Below are 20,091 nucleotides of genomic sequence, written 5' to 3' on the forward strand. Positions count from 1 at the left end.
GCTACAAAAGAGCTAAAACGTCTGTGAAGTCTTAATAACAACAATTTAAACAATTCAAGCGCAAGGGATTATGGGATTATTCCCCATAGACTCAAGTTTTGTACTCAGTTGTTTGAGTTATTAACACTTAAAATCTATGAGTCTAAAGTCTATGGATTTTTAACATAATAAAGTTTTGAGCCCAAAACTTGACATTTGAAGTGATGTTTAAGTTAATTAAACTTGAATTTTTCCAGTAATGACAACATTAGGGTTTACAGTATAAGCAGATATATATGTGTTTTTGATTGCTTTGAAACAGATCCTTGTGATAAGAAAAGTCTGGAAGCAAGCTGCAGCACCTATCAACATTGTAAACTAACAGTTGATTTATCAGCTATGTTAGTATGAACCTTTAGGAGTGTGAGTCATAAATCAAATGCCCAGAACCTCCAATGACTGTTTCTCTTGTAGATTTAATAAATATTGCTGTTGAATAGTAATCCTCCCTGATTAATAACCATACATAATGTCTTTGTTTCCTTTTCTGATTATCTTTTGACGCAGAACTGTTACTAAAGATAGAACTGGGTGCAGCACCTGCGACTTTAAGCTTAGAAACCAAACACAAACTTCTGGATGACAAGTGTTTTCGTGATAAAATACACTGAATGTGAAACACAATTGTATTGATGGTAAGCCTATATCAGGGTCTTTGTCCAACTTTTAGGGTGTGCTGAGAATTCTAGCATGCAGTTGTTGTTTTTCTGCTTTGACATGAATATTCGGTATTATATTATATTTTTTTTTCTTTCTTTCTTTCACTGGGAATCACTTCAAAATTATGTGTTTATTATACAGTGGCCCAAAAATATTTGGACTCTGAAGCCACACTGTACAAATGTTATTGTATTAGAAAAACTAAATATGTAATAAAGTGGCATAGAGAGTGTGTTGCACAAGTACTTATTTCAAGCTTTTTCAAAAATAAGTTTGCTAGATTTTAAATCAGCGGCGTAGCAGTCATTTTAAAAGTGGGGGGGACACAGCTCGCACAGACCCAACATTTACAGTGCAGTATTAATATATTACATAATATATAAATATTAATATATAAGTATTGTATTAATATATACATATTATTTACTTTTAATATTTGCAGTATTTTAAAGATTCAAGTATTGAAAAATAATTGCAAAATTTCACAAAATTTGCTGCAAAAATAAAGGGCATCTTGTGGAGCACTTGCTTCTGTTTCATACATGACAGTAAAAGACTGAGCACAAGCTGGTCCTGAATAAATTATTTAATCAATTACAATAATGACAATTGTGCATGTGCAATTTATTCATGAGCCACTTGGACACATTTAAATCCCTCAATGAAAAACATTTAAATGTGTCCAAGTGGCTCAAGTGTTTTGACTACGTTTACCAAAATTCGTTCAGATCCATTTAATGATTCAGTGACTGTTTCTGGTGATGCCAGAAGGTGGTGACAAATGAGTGTCTTGTGTGAAATTAATTAGTCACTGAATCAAAGATCAAAAGAAAATTTTAATCCTTTAAAATGTGTATGTCTACAGACCTACAAAGAGACTTTAGTAGAGGTTTTAAGCATTATAAGTACAAAGTTTGTATGCTGCTGAGCATGAGTTTTATCAAAAGATAACAATAATAGTCTTATAATAATTATGAGTTTGAATAATATCCATATGTTTTCATGTATAAAAAAGTGTGTCTACAGTATCTATTCACTTCAGTAAAATGCCTAAGAAAAGTGTTCTAAGAACACAGCAGATCTATCTTTTTTCCTACAGTTTGTCGAGTGCACACCAACATAGAGGTAAAAAACAGGAGCTGATATTAAAAATAGCTTTACATATTTAACACAGATCTAGTAATCTGCTTGAATTGGCAAAAACAACCAATCAAACTTTTGCCTCATAAACATAATGTGAAAAGAATAACTTAATGAAGACTCATGCACTGATATAAACTCCACTTACAATGTATGCTCAAAAGAAGAATTGTCCTTTGTTTTGTTTTTCTGCAGTGCATTTCACATAGAGGTCGACCGATAACTAAGTTGGGCAGTACCTGACGATAGCCGATTAATTAACCGATAGTTTTTAAAATTGATACTGAATGAAAACATAACACTCATAGTAAAATAGTGCCGAACATTATTACAAAAATAAACAGTACTGACCGAACCATGAAAATGTATTGTACTATTTTAAATTAAATAAATATATAAATATTAATATATAAAAACTAATATTCTAATTTAAAAGTCAGCTGATTTAGTCCACAAGAGGGCGCAATAAATACATAAACCATTCAGCACCATTATATTATTGCACAGAACATTCCTATCCTGGCTGTTAAAAAAAAAATAATAATAATAATTTAATTTTCAACTAATGTGCATAAAATAATTAAATAAAAACGTTAGTCGGTCTATATTCTCAAATGTTAAGTCAAACGTAAAATGAGGGGGGAAAAGGCTTCAATAGACAGTTCACATGGCCACACTGATTCCAACTACTCCAGACTTCATAATAACAGTGAAATATCACATTGATTTTTATTCAGTACAGTTGTATGTAGAGTAGCAATATTCACAGATATCAGTGGCATTCGGCTGAACTCGTGGTGAAGCGTCTCAGACTATGAGCCCAGGCCAGGGGCTGTTCAAACAGACAGAACACAACAGACTGGAACCAAACAGGAGGTTTTCGAGACCCATATTTCCAAGTTGAACATCTTTCCTGAAAAAGCATTTAAACAACTCATTGCTTAATCTGAGAAATGCTTATAAGAGAGCAAGATGCAACAACCAAAGACCTCCACCAACTGTAAGGGGCTGTTCACACGGAACGCTTTTGCAACCATCCATTTGTTTTTCTATGTAAACGTGCGCTAGACAAACGTCTTTGTTTCCCTTTGTTTTTATTTATTCAGCATCTCGTACAGGAGCGCTGTTTATTAGATGATGTGTCTAATTAAAAAGAACTTTAAAAGCATCTTTAGACAACTGCTTTCTGTTCAGCTGTATTTGTTGCACTGTGTCTAGTCTTTTTTAGCGCACGAATGTGATCAATCTGAAGTCATCGTATTACAGTTATGATAAAAAAAATTGAATTGAAGTCAGATTCGTTTCTGATTTGCTTATACGTTTCTCACGTCACCAGCTTTAAATATGCAACTTAGCTGGCTAACGAATGCATAAACATGACCAGCTGGATATAAACTAATGCAAATAGATGGTAACAGTCGTGACATATAAACATTTGGGTAGGACTTCTGTATATTTTTGTCATATTGTTCTAACTGCTTGAGGTTAGCTTTAATGTTAGCGTCCTCTCAGCCTTGTTGGTAAACATACTGCTGTTCTCTATTAATGCAGGATCTAGTCAACAAATTAATTACTCTATAATGATATGACAACATGTACTGTAGTGTACTGTATACATACCTGTTCATTGTTGATGTTTTAAATCCGCATCTGAAGTGTTCCACTCCATGCAGAGTGTAGTCTCACGTCAAAACAAACGCCACAAGGCATCAGTGAAGTGATAGTTTTTATTTCGCCTCTAGAGGCCGCTCTCATACTGTATAATGACAGCAAACCCTTCCCAGCTGCTCCAGCACTGGACGCAATGGGGAAAACTATTGGTGTGAATTTTTGCAGATAACCGATAGTTCCAGAAATCTGTTATCGCTGCCGATTAATCGGCAAAACGGATATATCGGTTGACCTCTAATTTTGCATAATCAAGAACGATATGCCGATAAATAACTCTCGTTTGTATGTTCCTCAACTGTAGATTATTCATTTAGATCAACATCAATGGCGATAAAAAACAAGGGTAAATGAGCATGGTTGAAAGCAACTTTGTAGAAATGAATGGAGCTGTATTGATTAGACTGTCTGACTGATGGCCTATTATGGCCTATTGTGTTTCGGCTCATGAAACTCACCTGTGATTGGTTGGATGGTCACTCAATCAGCCCAAAGTAACAAAACACAAAGAATACTGCATACAAATCCACCATTTGGACTCAGTATGGGTTTAGCTTGGAAAAGTGCAGGGGACAAAAATCACCTTTTTAAAGAGTGCGGGGGACGTGTCCCCCACTTTGTCCGTGGCTGCTACGCCCTTGTTTTAAATGATAGATTAAGTGACAAAATACTTTTTGGGATTATGAAACTATTGATTGCATGACCTTAAATTATTTGTTGGCACTATCCGAAGAGAGAACTTCATTACTGTTATAACTGAGAACTCCAACTGCCATATAAAGGAATATTCATTTTTACAGAAATTATTAGAACTCTGTAGAAGTCAATTCTCCAGTGCGAGTCATTACATCAGGGTGGCCTGTATACATACCGATTTATCTACAAAAACAAGTTTAAATTTTTTTAAGATTTGCAATGTTTAAATGTACATTTTAATGTCAAACAACATGTTACATTTTGTCATTAAGCTATTAATGGTATTGAAAACAATGTAATGTTGAATATGTAATGAGTTATGCTGTGTTATTACTTTAAATGGAGATTAATTAAACCCTTCACTTTCACTAGCTCATATGAGAGGTCATGAAATCGTTTCCACCTGTGGGAGAATGTTTTCACCACCTTCTCTTAAACACTTGGACTGTTTGGTTACACCTACCATTGTTCGACATTAACGTCTTCATTGTCTCTGACTCTTTCCTCTGTAGTGTTCTTAATAGATTTTAATGACTCTTAATGCAAACTGACCTTATTTAACCATGAGGATAAACAATGAAAGTGGAAGTGTGTTTGTGATGGCTAATCATGTCTCTAGGGGTTTTACCTGTTCATTGTGTACAAAGAGGGAATGACGTAATGTTTGTAGCAATAGTGTTTTTAGAAATAATTTTATATATATATATATATACATACACACACACAGGCAGCCAAAAGTTTGGAATAATGTACAGATTTTGCTCTTATGGAAAGAAATTGGTACTTTTATTCACCAAAGTGGCATTCAGCTGATCACAATGTATAGTCAGGACATTAATAACATGAAAAATTACTATTACAATTTGACAAATATGTTCAGAACTTCTTAAAAGAGTTCTCATCAAATAATCCTCCACGTGCAGCAATGACAGCTTTGCAGATCCTTGGCATTCTAGCTGTCAGTTTGTCCAGATACCCAGGTGTCATTTCACCCCACACTTCCTGTAGCACTTGCCATAGATGTGGCTGTCTTGTCGGGCACTTCTCACGCATCTTACAGTCTAGCTGATCCCACAAAAGCTCAATGGGGTTAAGATCCATAACACTCTTTTCCAATTACCTGTTGTCCAATGTCTGTGTTTCTTTGCCCACTCTAACCTTTTCTTTTTGTTTTTGTTTCAAAAGTGGCTTTTTCTTTGCAATTCTTCCCATAAGGCCTGCACCCCTGAGTCTTCTCTTTACTGTTGTACATGAAACTGGTGTTGAGCGGGTAGAATTCAATGAAGCTGTCAGCTGAGGACATGTGAGGCGTCTATTTCTCAAACTAGAGACTCTGATGTACTTATCCTCTTGTTTAGTTGTACATTTTGGTCTTCCACATCTCTTTCTGTCCTTGTTAGAGCCAGTTGTCCTTTGTCGTTGAAGACTGTAGTTTACACCTTTGTATGAAATCTTCAGTTTTTTTTTCAATTTCAAGCATTGTATAGCCTTCATTCCTCAAAACAATGACTGACTGACGAGTTTCTAGAGAAAGCTGTTTCTTTTTTGCCATTTTTGACCTAATATTGACCTTAAGACATGCCAGTCTATTGCATACTGTGGTAACTCCAAACCGACACAAAGACGATGTTAAGCTTCATTTAACAAACCAAATAGCTTTCAGCTGTTTTTGATATAAATGCAAGTGATTTTCTAGTACCAAATTAGCAATTTAGCATGATTACTCAAGGATAAGGTGTTGGAGTGATGGCTGCTGGAAATCAGTAATGTCCTGACTATACTTTGTGATCAGTTGAATACCACTTTGGTAAAGTACCAATTTCCTTCCGAAACAGCAAAATCTGTACATTATTCCACACTTTTGGCTGCCAGTGTATACATATACATATGTATTTTATGATTATACTGTATATGGATATCATGTCCAGTCATTTTTCTATGCATTCTCCGCCTGTGTCTAGTTGACAGATACAACAAGAGGGAGAGTGCCTCAGATTACAGAATAAAACCTCTTTTAAATAGGTTGTGCAAGACCATCTTAGACAGTTTGTTGGCTTTTGCTTCCTCATTAAACAGAAGTGCACCTGAACTTTTGCTTGCTATGTACTGCTGCTACTCCAGAGCATGTATGAAGACTTGCTAAGGCTAGAACATATACAGACATACTGCGTTAAGCATGTGGACATACTGCTGCTGCTGAAGAATTAGACAAAATCAAGACTTGCTGCATCAAGCATTTATGACATGCTGCTGCATATTTAGACATACACACAATCCCCAAACAAAGCAGGGAAGCTGCACAAACACATAAATCAAAACACAAACCCCTCCAACCAAGCTGATCTATCTCCATTACATGTGCACTGCTGCTGCTCTGAAGAGCCATGTGCACCGAGTCTATACTAGCTTGGTATGCCTTGCCAGCTTGGCCAAATGGCGTAATGCTAATGAACTAAATCTTTATGTGTGCCTGTGCCAGCATAGCTGAATGACTTTAACAACTAATTACCTGATTCATAATGTGTACCTGGACCAAGAAACCAAGAATGTATTTAACTAGTGACTTAGCCTAGCATTGTGTATATTTATTTAAACTAATAAGATAGCTGTGTGCCTGTGCCAGATTTGGCAAAGGCTTACTGTACCTTGTTAAAGGAATGTTCTGACTTCAATACAAGTTAGGCTCAGTCAACAGCATTTGTGGCATAATGTTGATTACCACAAAAGATAGTTTTGACTTGTTCCTCCTTTTCTTTTATAAAAGCAAAATTCAAGTTTACAGTGAGACACTTACAATGGAAGTGAATGGGACCAATTTTTGGAGGGTTTAAACAGAAATGTGAAGCTTATTATTTTATAAAAGCACTTACATTAATTCTGCTGTTACACTTTGTGTAATATTTGAGTTGGAAAGTTGTTTAAATCATCATTTTTACAGTCGTTTTAGGGTTTGTTGACATTAAATCGTCATGGTAACGAAGTTCTAAAATTGGCAATAACTTTACACAGAAAAGGTTTGTAAGTGATTTTATCACACTAAAATCATGTTTACATGCATATCCTTTATGTATTGTGGCTTTTGAAACAGTACGTATTTTAAAGTCTAAAAATTGGCCCCCCCATTCACTTCCATTATAAGTGCCTCATTGGAAACAAGTTTTTATTATTTTTTTAAAGAAAATGTTCTTGTTTTGAACCCGAAACATTCCTTTAAAGACACATTTCTATGTGTCATGGCCAAAAGCAGACCTTATCATACAAGTTGATAAGAGCTTTTTCAGATAAAATAAAACTCTTGCAGCATGTTGCAGTGAAAATGGCTTACAGTATCTGCAAAACTGAGAAATTTAAATGATAGACAAAGAGAGAATAAATGAGTTGATTGGCTACCCGATTACATGTAAAAGTATCTGTCAGCTTCCGCCATGTGAGCTCATTGAGTGAGCAGTTTGGTTAAGAGATATCAAGTTGAAAGAACCTATCAGCTTACGTCATGTAGAGTTTCATGCCTGAACTTTAGCCATGTATTCAGGTTGATTCAGTGATTTTAAATCATATTTTTAAGCTGTATAAAACCAGTTTATATAGATGATACCACATGAAGCAAAATGTTAAAGTTAAAAACATTTCAGTGTTGAGAGGAGTTTGGCGGTAAACTTGAGAGAATAAAGACAGAAAAGTATTGGGAAAGAACTCATCAGTGTCCAGGGGTTTTATTTAAACTTGTACCTGAACTTTTGTGTATGGAGCCCAATTTCTTGACTAGGGTAACACCACACTATGCCTATATAAGCTGTGCTATTTACAGTGAAGTCCAAAAGTCTGGACAGCTAGTTAAAATGTCTCTGTTTTGCATTTTTTATTTTTTTATTAATATTTAGTTTATTATTTATTTTTCAGTCATTCATTTCAGACTATTCCAATTATCAGCATAACAATCTGAGTGAAACGTTTAACTGTAGTTACATTTGATTTTGCTTTAATTACATAATCCACTCAAGATGGCTTGTGCAAATCCTGATGATGATCCATGTTATACCAGCATGATCCAGCAACTTGTGTGCCAGACGTCTTACCTTTTTTCTAAGAGTGAACATGGTAAATGTTACAAATTAGCTTTTTTGTGATCTAGAAATAGTGCAGAATCTTGAATGTTTCTTATTTATTTAATGGCATAACATTTGATTGTTAAATGTTTTTCAAAATCCTAAAACTTTGTATATTTCCAATTTTAAATAAAATGTAAATCCCAAATGTTAAATGTGATTCCAGACTGTTAGTCCCCAGACTATATATATGTTTACTATGTATTTTGTGTAATAAAAGGCTCATAATTACTTGCCACATAATAGTGTTGGAGAGTAGGCTCCGTTAGCCAAACTGCATTAATGAATATCCACATCACTGCAATAGGTTTGGAATTTCACGGCTGTGTAATAATTTTGCAAGGGGACAGAAACCTAAATAAATTAATCAATAAATAAAAATGTTAAAAAAAAGAAAAGAAAAAAAGAACTTCATCATGATACTGTATGCAGTTTATTAAGTGTTGCTATGATGAATACATTTTTAATTGGTAACATATGGTATTTCAGAAGTTTTGTAAGTTGCATAACATATCTCAACAGATTTTCCCACAGAAAGTATACATGAGTGTATATGACAATACAAATGCAATACAAATGAAATTACATTTACAAATTGATGCCCTTGAAATCAGGAGATACAAAAGAGCAGACCACCACATGTAGTATCAAAAATATAGCCTTTAAAATCCTCAGATCAGTCATGTTAATTTAAGACCTCTACTCTTTTATGGTAGCCTGTACATTACTGAGGCAACAGTTATATAAGAGTTGAGATATGGGGGAGACCAGGGCTAGGTGTTATATTTGAGAAATTGTCACAAGGGCTATATATCAGTAACTATTAGGGTTTTTAGTCAAAATTCCAGTTAAATTAATGTTCATCTCTAGCAGTGGGGTTTTGTAGGTTGGTTTTAAACACCTATAGTTCAAAGCTGTTGACTTAAATCCTCCAAACTAAAGCTTCTATTCCAATCATCACAATTTTTTGTTATAGCTCATGGGTAAACAAGTGAACACACTAAAATCATACTGGGATACATTAAGGCAGGAGGCACTATGGTCTCAGAACATTGGTATTTATCACAAATATAAGGTCAGGGCAGGTTGTAACAAAGTTAATTAAAGTTACTGCTAAGTATTAACAGTATTTGACAATTTATTAATTGCATTTAAAAAATACTTTTTTATTTTTTATTTTTGCTAAAATAATGGTTTAATATTTCTGTATGTTACCTTCTAAAAAATGTAATCATTTTAGTTTCATAAATTCATTGTGCTTCATAATTGGTTTACTATATAAATGATGCTGAAAAGCCTTGAAATAGCCTAATATTTTTTTAAATACAGATATACTGTGGAACATGACTTCTTTACAGCAAATAGTATTTCATAAACAAAACAAAACTGTTCAAAGTATTCTTCTCAGATGAGTGTAAATAAACAGCAGGTTGCCATTATAACATCTTATACAGTTATACAGTTTGCCAAAATAGTAGCATAAATTGAACTGTATCCTTTTTTCCTGGGCAATAATGGAGGGAATGTTCAGAATATTTTTGTAGTCAAGACTTCAGTGAACGTGCCTACACAGAAATTGACTTTCAAAAATAAACCTTGTCTGTGAAATAGTCACTGGAGTAAAAAGTGTGACAGCTAGCCCCAGTATCCCCTACATATTGAGATTCAAATGATTACAGACCCATATCCCTATATCTGTGCTTCATAAATAATACAGAAATAAATATTCCAAAAGCAGTCCATTTATTGTAAAAGCTGAGTATAATACTTCTATTATACATGGTAATGATGACACATTGCAGAACCTTGAAGAGTCCAGCATCTTCTTTACCATTCTGAACCTTCATATGCATCGGTTTCTTCATGGCTCTGGAACAAGGACACATATTTATATTTATTAAGCCGCTATTTGTACAACAGTTACTGACAATGTGATGTCACAATTCCTGAACGATTTCTTAGAAAGGAAACACATTAAGTCAGGTTTAGTAGAAAATGCAAAAGATCAAATTTTATATTAAAAGAAATTATTGAAACTGTTAAATACAATCTATATTTAGTAGCATGGAGCCATTAAAACTAAATAGCTATAAATCATTGCCATCCACCATTTGACAATGTAGGAACATATTAGTATTATGTAAAAGAAATGAAAACAGTGTTTAATCCTAATTCAATACTACCTTTCTGAAATATGTTTACTAGCTTTAAATCCCATCTTTGTGCAACCACATTGAGCAAGCATTATGCTCACTAATGTAAACAGCTCAGTGAATGGAGAGCTTCACCTCATGGTTCTGAATGCAGTTTACGTTAATGGATTTGCATTGTATTGCTGGTTTCTCTTTGTAAAGGTTAGATCTGCTCTGCCCACAAGTGTTTGCAAAAATGTAAGCCATCATCACAGGCAAACCAGCCAGATTCTCCAGACTGATCGCTTGGTTTCTGAGTGCCTTTTCAGTTTAAACCCTTTTAAATAAAATATCATTATTATGAAAATGAAACCTTTCTTTGTTTATGAAATGTTGATCTATTGATCTTGATTCCATTTTTTTTACAAGCATTATTATGAAGATATGTGTTGGTCAATCTGTTAATTATTGTCTAACATTCACACAAACATCACACCTAATTGCTATGAACTATTTGTCTCAGGGCTGGTTTACTGTAGATGTTTGTTTTTTTTATAAGGGATTAACTTACATCTCTTACAGTGGCGTCCTGGTTATCATCTGGTTGGGTTTAGCACATACATCCCTGGACGGTTGCCATTCAGTCCTTCCGGTTCTCCCTGCTAAACAGAAGACACAGCCTGGGTCAATGACCAGGTCTATAAGCTATTGTAATAGCTAACCAACATGTAAAATGTCCCAAAAACACAATGTGGAGCTTAAAAATCATGATCATTGACTATGACTCGACTTACCACAACTAAAGTTGATTGTTTCTTTAAAGTGTAATGAACCTCAAGAATGACATAATGAATGTATTTCTATAGGAATATCTAATAAAAACAACTTTCAGTGTCGTACGCATCCTAAGTTTCCTACAGAAGATTTTCAGCATGCACCAACTAAAAAGAAATGTTGAAAATGAAAATGGTGACCTGATTCAAAAGGATGTAAACAAAGGATTTTTAACGGTAGTGGCGTGATGATATGTCTCAGATCATCTTGATTTTGAAAGACATGAACATATATCAGGCAGACAGAATGAAGGGTAACAGAGCTATTCTTACAAAGACTGGGAGGTTTGGGTTCTTCTGAGGTGAGTGTGGATTGTATGGGGGATTGGCGAGATGTTCTTTGAAAGACGTTCTCTCATAAGGTGCATGTTCTGTCAGCTTTGTAGTTTCTTCCTTTTTGTGTTTCCTCCTACAACACCAACAACATATCTGAAGAGAGAATTGAGAGATCACATTTTGTAGTACACCTGGGCATATATCAACATGATATACTAGTAAAATCCTCTACAAAGTGTTTGAATTGCAAAGATGCTTCAAGAAATAAGCCAGTCTAGTAAGAGTTTCCCATTACAGTGTTATACACTGTGACCATTCTTTTATTTTTATTTTATTTTAAAGTCATGAACGATATTCAGGCAGATGTTTAAATCTTCAAACGTTTTAAAACAGGGTTGGGCAAAATCCCCAAACTTTCACTTCATGAGTTGGAATTTGAAACTAATTGGCCATGCCCCCTGATGTTGAATTGGATTTTGAATTGGAATGATAGGAAGAGGACTGAATAGCAATGAAATCAAAGGAAGTCAGCAAAATGTGTTGGTTCAATAAAATACGTAAGAAGAGAGAACTTATTTCCATTTTGTAAGTCATTCTAAATTTAGGAGTAAATCTTTACATTATTGTTCCCTTTGTAAAGGGTTTATTAATGACTAATAAGCCATTTACAAATGCATTATAAATCACTGATATGCAGTTATAACAGCATGCATAAAAACAGACTTTCATGCAATACTTGCCAGATTGTGAGCCATTTTACCTCACATGTTTTAAATACTTAACACATATTCAACACATATTCAGCATGACTGTAGTACCTATGAAAATGTACCTTAATGTAAAGTGAACACATTTAAAGTATTTATTAAGCAGTTGCCGACATAGAAATCCATGTACATAGAGTTCAGTTTGGTTTAATGGTTATCAGGCTTTATTATATGATATATGCTGTGAATGAGCATGAAGACCTGAAAAGTGCTTTGCAGTGGACTTTAAGTAACAAGGACTAGATAAGTTGGGACTCGCAGTAGCAACATTCTTATGAAATCAATGTGACAAGGAAAGTGGCAACACGAGGGCGTCAAAACATTCCAGTAATGAATATATACACAAAGTGAACTGTAGCAAAATGACACAGTCCCTCCTTTTAATCTCACTATAATAATCTAATTTTGCTGCATTGTGACAGAAAATCATGAATTTTATGTTTGTAATATAAGTATGGATAAGTGTATTTACTAATAACATGTAGTTAAAATGCTCACTGTTTGGTAGGTATTGCATGAACTCACCCTTTTTGTTCATGTTGTTATAACTGCATATTAATTATTTATAATACATCAGTAAATTATTTATTAGTCCTTAATTAACCCCTTTATAAACCCTTAACAAAGGGAACTTTTGTTTTTCTCCCCTTTTTTCTCCCCAATTTGGAACGCCCAATTCCCAATGTGCTCTAAGTCCTTGTGGTAGTGTAATAACTCGCCTCAATCCAGGCGGCGGAGAACAAATCTCAGTTGCCTCCGCGTCTGAGACCGTCAGTCTGCACATTTTATAACGTGGCTTGTTGAGCAAGTTACCGTGGAGACATAGTGCGTGTGGAGGCTTCACGCTATTCTCCACAGCATCCACGCTCAACACACCACGCACCCCATCGAGAGCGCACCACATTATAGTGACCACGAGGAGGTTACCTCATGTGACTCTACCCTCCCTAGCAACCGGGCAAATTTGGTTGCTTAGGAGACCTGGCTGGAGTCACTCAGCACGCCCTGGATTCAGACTCGCGACTCCAGGGGAGGTAGTCAGCGTAAATACTCGCTGAGCTACCCAGGCCCCAACAAAGGGAACATTAATATAAAGTGTTACTAATCTAGTTGGTAACATTGACTATTAATATAATCTAATATTTCAGGAAATATGATTATAGGTAATTCCTACTAAGAAATTATTATTAATAAATATTAACAATGACACTTACGTCAGTTAAATGAATTTCTTTGAATTTTGTTCCATTTTAATTCTACTTCCTTAAATTCAAAGTTTGACATACAATTATGTATCTTTGCCACCTCAATTCAATTTAAATTCAAATTCAGCAATTCAATTCTGAATGCTTCACAACCCTGCTTTGAAAGCAATGTATAAAAATATAAAGTTTGTTGTTTTACCAGTAGTATGAGAAGGATGATGAGGAGCAGTAGGATGACACATGCCAGCACTAGCAAAGCAATGGCCCAACCAGGAATCCCATAATAATAATGTGTCACAGTGTCAGTGGTGTCATTTTGACCTGAAGGTATCGTTCTTGCTGTGGCCCCACCTAAGTCCTTGATTGCAGAGTGAGTTGTTCTAGACATAGGAGTTGTCGGAGCATCAGTCTTCGGAAAATACCAGACAGGTGTGACTGTTTCTGCATAGGAAGTTACATTTAAGAATGAATGTTTGTATTCAAATAACGGTCTCAAATTTTAAAGAAAAATAATATTTTGCAAATATTTGTCTCATGTCCACACTAATAAAAATCTTTTGAAAATGCATTGATTTCGCCGCGTTTGCGCCTCTTATCCACACTAGAACAGCGTAGCGTTTTCCTCCAATGCAAATGCAGCATTTTCGAAAAAGTACAAAAAAAAAACGAAAACAGATTATTGTGGATGTGGCCTCAGTTTCATTGTTCTTTCAAAGAGGCAGCAGTTTAAATGTTTTTTAATCATTTGAAGGAAATGTCTTGACTGAACTTAAAATCTGTCATCATTGTATTACTTATTTAGATTAAGTAACCTAAAAAAAATAAATAATGCAAATTGTTCCCTTTATTTACACGGTTTCAAATTGTTCAATATTATGTGCCTCATCTAATGTATACTATTAGAAATGTACAGCTCATAGAACTATTGAAAACATCACATGAAAACTTAACACATGAGCACTCATGAGAAAAAACACACTCATGAACTACTATAAAATGTCACATACAGACCTCTGCAACAGCTCTAGACTCTGTAAACAGCAAACAAAAATGTGTACACGGGCTGCGGTCAATGAAGCTTTCTGCCTGTCAATCATTTTGCGCGTTTTCATAGTATTGTAGTTGCAGCAAGTTATTGAGGCTTAATGTCATTTTTATGCAATGTTGTTCATAAGAGTTGTCAGATGAGGGCGCTATTTTACTACTGTTGTTTTTAACAACCGTTTCTGATTGTATGGGTCTCAATTAAGCTCATTTGTTATCTTTGTAGTAGGGGTTTTGGAAAAGGGGGTATGGCTAATCCAATGGCTCAGCTTGTGGAAATTTGCTTACAGGACCTTTAAGTAGAGTTGTAATTATTTTCAGCATTATTAACTTAATCTTTAGAATCATTTTTGGAAAAGATGTGTGTATACTTACCACTGGTGAACTGTTTGTTCATTTCAAGCCCATTTGGTCGAGGATTTTTTTCAATGGCCACAGTGAACAAATTTTTGACCACAATATTGTTGATAAAAATGGTCTTAAATGAAATGCTGCAATTCGCGATCACAGACCCCTTTCTGTAATCAAACAAGAATCACAATATTGGCAAATGAGTGATTATTATAACATAAAATGCATTAACATCATACATTAGTATCCTCGTTTCATTTAGGAGTGATTAACAAACATAAGCTTTACCTGAACCGCATGTCTGTCACTCCTCTGTAGCTGTCTCTTGTGTCACAGGTAGAGCAATTATATATGATGTTCAGCTGTGAAGGTTTAACAAGGTCATATTTAGAAATCTGTTTTATGGTAAAGAAAAGTCCTCAAAATTATAAATAGTGATGAGATAATTAATTCTTGAAAACAAGTTACTCTCTATGCAGTTTTATCTCCTATTTTTAAAGATGTTATACTCTACAATATCCCTGTCCTGTTATAGTCCTGTAACACTCAGCAACTGCCCTGCAAATTCCTCATAGAGCATTCAGACATACTTTACAGTGTCAGTGTTACAGTTGCCTAATTATGTGAGTAAACAAGCAGGCAACTGAACAACACGTATTAAGTATGTAATTATTTTGTGGAGCACTTTGTAATCACATATTGTTATTGCTGTTGCTATTATATTTATTTTTAATATGTGTACCATTGACACTGTTGTACAGTTGTTACAATCTTTCTCATTCAATATAACTGCCATTTATTAATCAGACATTCATTGGTAAGACTTACAGCTCCAGCCACCTCTGCATACATCTGCTTGTAATCTTTAGTGGCTGGGTTGAGGAGCGAGTCATTGAAGACACGGTTGGTGATCTCCATACAGAGGAAAAATGAATATGTGGGCATGGAGTAGTTCTTCGGGGCCTCCTGGATTGCTTGAAGAATATCTAAAATGGTGATGGGCTGAGCACCTAAAAGGTTCAGGAACAGACTTTAAGAAATGTAACATGAATTGCTCAAGCATTGTCATATGGATAACTCCATCGTCTGCATTGAAGTGCATAAAGTTAATTTATTTACTATTCGACTTCATTTTTCATTATTTGATACTTTGCCATTCATTACTTTTTATTATTTTATTTTTTATTTTTTGACAGAAATGAAATGAAGGAAATGTCTGTTCTAGAAATAGTCAGGAGGTAAAATGTTGCTCTTTGTGTCAAACATTTACTGATATATTAGTCTATCACTATTAACCTCACTTAATTTTAATAAACAGGCTTTTAGAAAATGCAGTAGAAACATGCAATCGTCAATTAATTTGTTAATTAATTAGTAAATTACATATAAAAATCTGTTCATGTTTAACTATTTTTTAATTACATTACACATTTATCTTTTCAAAATGATAAAAATAACATGATTACATTTTACACCTTTTTTTAAATGATCAAAATAACATGATAAAATGAGATCATGAAATTTGTCATCTAAATATTTCTCTATGGATACTTCCAATTACATTTATTTATGTCAAAATAAGTTCACTAACCCCACAGTTTCAACCTGTACATGAAACTGATCTCTATTTAGTATTTTTTTATTTTTTATTTATTAAATAAAAAAAGATTGAGGTCAGATATTTTCTACAAATCATAGATGAGGATGTCTTAAAGGAATATTCCGGGTTTAGTACAAGTTAAGTTCAATCAACAGCATTTGTGGTATAATACTGATTACCAAAAAAATAAAAAATAAATAAAAAAATAAATACAATTCGTCCCTCGTTTTCTTTATTTAAAAAAAAAAAAACATAAATTGAGGCACTTACAATGGAAGTGAATGGGGACCAATTTTGGAGGGTTTAAATGCAGAAATGTGAAGCTTATAATTTTATAAAATCACTTACATTAATTCTTCTGTTAAAACTTGTGTATTATTTGAACTGCAATGTTGTTTAAATCATTCTTTTTTGGTCGTTTTAGGGTTTAAGGGCTTTACAGTGTTACGTCGTAATGAAAGCAAAGTTGTAAAATTGGCTGTAACTTTACACAGAAAAGGTTAGCAAGTGATTTTATCACTAAAATCATGTTAACACATATTGTTTACATCTTGAAACAGTGAGTATTTTTATGTTTACGGATTGGCCCCCCATTCACTTCCATTGTAAGAGCCTCACTGTAACAGATTCGAAATTAATTTTGTGTGGTAATCAACATTATGCCACAAATGCTGTCGATTGAGCTTAACTTGTATTAAACCCAGAATATTCATTTAATGCCAAACTAATATGCACATATTATATACAGTATGCACTCATTACTTCTTATGAAATCACGAAGCCATTTCATTAAATTGAAACTTCATTACTCACTTGATGCAACAAACAGCATGATGCAAAATGCTGCCCCAGTGTAAGGTAACCCAGTCTGCCCCATCCTGAAGAAAAGGGATCTCTGAAAGATGTCTGACACCAAAGTCTCAAAATCAGCTCAAAATTCACAGAATGATGAAGTATTCCTCTGGGTGAATATGAAGTCACTGTGAGCCGCTTGTGTACATTGGTACTGATGGTGAATTAAGTGTAAACTATCATTTGAAGAGCTTTTATCCAGAGGCAGGTTGTCAGCGGATGGGTGAAGGTGTGGCTTCACGGGGCATGGGCAAAAGCCAAAAGTTGCAAAGAATAATGAATCATATTTCTAATTCTTTTGTTTTACTCTCCTCTTTTTCATTGTTCATCACTGTGAACTGGCATCAGAGTTTGTTTGACCTGCGCTCGCTACACCACCTTGAAATATGATTGCGTCAAATCAGTATAGCTTGGCTATATTTGGCCAGGGGTTAATGCGACAATGGTCTGCTGCACCTTACTGAGAGGGATATCTTAGCTCACTACACAGGATGTGTTGTCATGGAAATATAATGCAAACAAGTGAAAAATGGTTTTAAGGGCTTTTTAACTACCATTTAACCTAATGTTGACCCAAGAAACTTTTACCATTCATAATCCATTACAAATTCAAAAATGTATGATTAGGGTACAACAGGCAATAGACTCCCTTTAGGAAAATGTGTGGGATTTGTTTTTGGTCCCAATGTTTCCAGTAGAAACCATACAGTATATCTTTCAGACCCTAAAGCAGACTCTTTAGGGTCTGAAAGAGGTGGACACAAGAAACATATATCTCTGTCTCTGTCTCTGCCAACTGCACACACCACAAGTCATTATTTGACATGTAACAGTTGATATAAAATTTCTCACACATAGTTATTATAACCCAAGTGTTTTCTAGAGATTTCCTTTTTAAGCTGACTTTGGGGTAGGGTTAGTCATTAGCTTAACATAAAAACAATAGATGTCCTCATTTAGAATAGCTAAGTCTAAAGTCCACTAACTGCATTTGGAACCATTGCTCATCCCTTTCTACAGTGACCTCATGTGTTTTGTTAATCACAGGTTATAACAGTACATTCTTACTCTGAGAGGTCTTAGTAACTAACATCATCATCTGAAGGGCAACCCTGCTGGAAAAAAAAAAAAAAAAAAAAAATCATCAACAGAAATTCCAGTGGTTTCCACTACAAATGCCATTACCCGTGTAGTGTGTTTTGGGGGCCATATTCCAATATGGTTTGTATAGGTATGTATTGGTCCCTAATGGTCTCCACTGGACATTGCATGCCAACATCCCCTAACCCTTATCAGTAGAGACCCACAGGGAACACTATAATTCCATTAAACCCAACAATTCACATTATCCCCTAAACATTAAAGCCATTAGAATTTCTGTGAGGGTTTCTATTGTTCTTTTCAGAAGGGAAGTTAGAACACTCTATTGGGTTAGGGAGTGTCTAAACAGAATTAGTTACAATAAAGCGAATAATCATGAAAGTAGTAGATGATGGCACGATCATGCCACCTGCTGAACTAAGCAAATAAATGTTGTGCGAAGGTTAATTTGTATGTTGGCTAAAAACTTTTAGCTCTAGGACATACAGTACATGAAACTGTTGGTACACAATTCAATAAAAATTCTTATATTTTTTCCCTCGTCAGATCTGTATTAAAATATCAAGGCCTTTTTAGTCCTACTGCAGATATTCGTTAAAAATAGTATAATCCTTTCATTCTTTTACTTCCAATAAATGGTCTCATGACATATAAAAGTAAATCCTCCAAAAAAAAAATATCTCTTTAAAACAGTCCAGTGCCTTAGCCTGTAATTTTAAACAACTGTGATTGGTTCATCCTTTCAAGCGCTGAGAAAAGTAACAACTACCATGTGATAACGCCGTCTATGCGCTTCATCATGAGCGGCATAAGCAACAATTAACACTTGGATAATAACATTGAGAAACTTTAATGGCTGAATTTAAATTGAAAATACAGAGTGAAGATTTAAAACAACAGTTTAAAAAAAAAAAAAAAAAAACAAAACAACAAAAAAACGTATTATATCGACAACTTCCGGGCCGCTAAGCCCCGCACTTTTTACACAAATTGTTGCATTGAGTTCTACCCGCTTATTCGGTCTCTATGGCAAGTTTATCGTTTACTCTACATATTCAGTCTGGTACATCAAACGAAGACAATGTCTTAGTTAAACCAGTTTTAATAAACATTTAATTACAAGTGTAATAGCAATGTACTCCTCCGATGCTAAGCTGTTCATGTAAGGAATGTTTCCGGAGTCCAACCACAACTGCACATGTGTACCACACACGTACATGTGCAGGATGTAAACACAGCAACCCATGTGTTACAACTACTAATGATGGTGTCCAAAGACCCTTTCAAGGCAAGTACGTCCACTCGGCGGCCATCTTTAGACCGTTCCCGAGCAGGCTGAGCAGCTATTTTCTATGTACACAAGCGGCATAAAAGAACAGCTCCTATCTTCTTGACCAGAATCTCCAAAACGGTTGTTCAAGATTATGATCAAATAACATATTTTAAATCAGCAGTAACAATTGACAACAGCTGTATCATACATTGCGCTTATGCTGCTCAGGTGACGCTTAAAAAAACCGCTATTTTCAGGCTGGTTCAGCTAATGCGCATGCGCGTTCTCGAGTCAATCAACTGTTTCTAAAAGCTGATTGGCTTTTTCTACCTGTAAGGCGGGACTTCT

The 20,091-nt window shown here is 34.7% G+C and overlaps 1 protein-coding gene across 1 annotated transcript; it reads right to left on the bottom strand.

The window, feature by feature from the left end:
* Positions 1 to 9,785: 9,785 nt before the first annotated feature.
* On the bottom strand, positions 9,786 to 17,408 carry si:dkeyp-92c9.4 (mucin-1). Its single transcript, XM_051671297.1, has 8 exons — positions 17,331 to 17,408; positions 15,746 to 15,927; positions 15,206 to 15,279; positions 14,942 to 15,084; positions 13,722 to 13,963; positions 11,548 to 11,703; positions 11,013 to 11,103; positions 9,786 to 10,178 (listed from the first exon to the last, which is right to left on the bottom strand). The coding sequence occupies exons 1-7, from the start codon at positions 17,392 to 17,394 to the stop codon at positions 11,038 to 11,040; spliced, it is 927 nt and encodes a 308-aa protein (XP_051527257.1). The 5' UTR covers positions 17,395 to 17,408; the 3' UTR covers positions 9,786 to 10,178; positions 11,013 to 11,037.
* Between the last annotated feature and the right edge of the window lie 2,683 nt (positions 17,409 to 20,091).

Source organism: Myxocyprinus asiaticus, chromosome 34 (assembly GCF_019703515.2).
Source record: "Myxocyprinus asiaticus isolate MX2 ecotype Aquarium Trade chromosome 34, UBuf_Myxa_2, whole genome shotgun sequence".
Lineage (NCBI taxonomy): Eukaryota > Metazoa > Chordata > Actinopteri > Cypriniformes > Catostomidae > Myxocyprinus > Myxocyprinus asiaticus.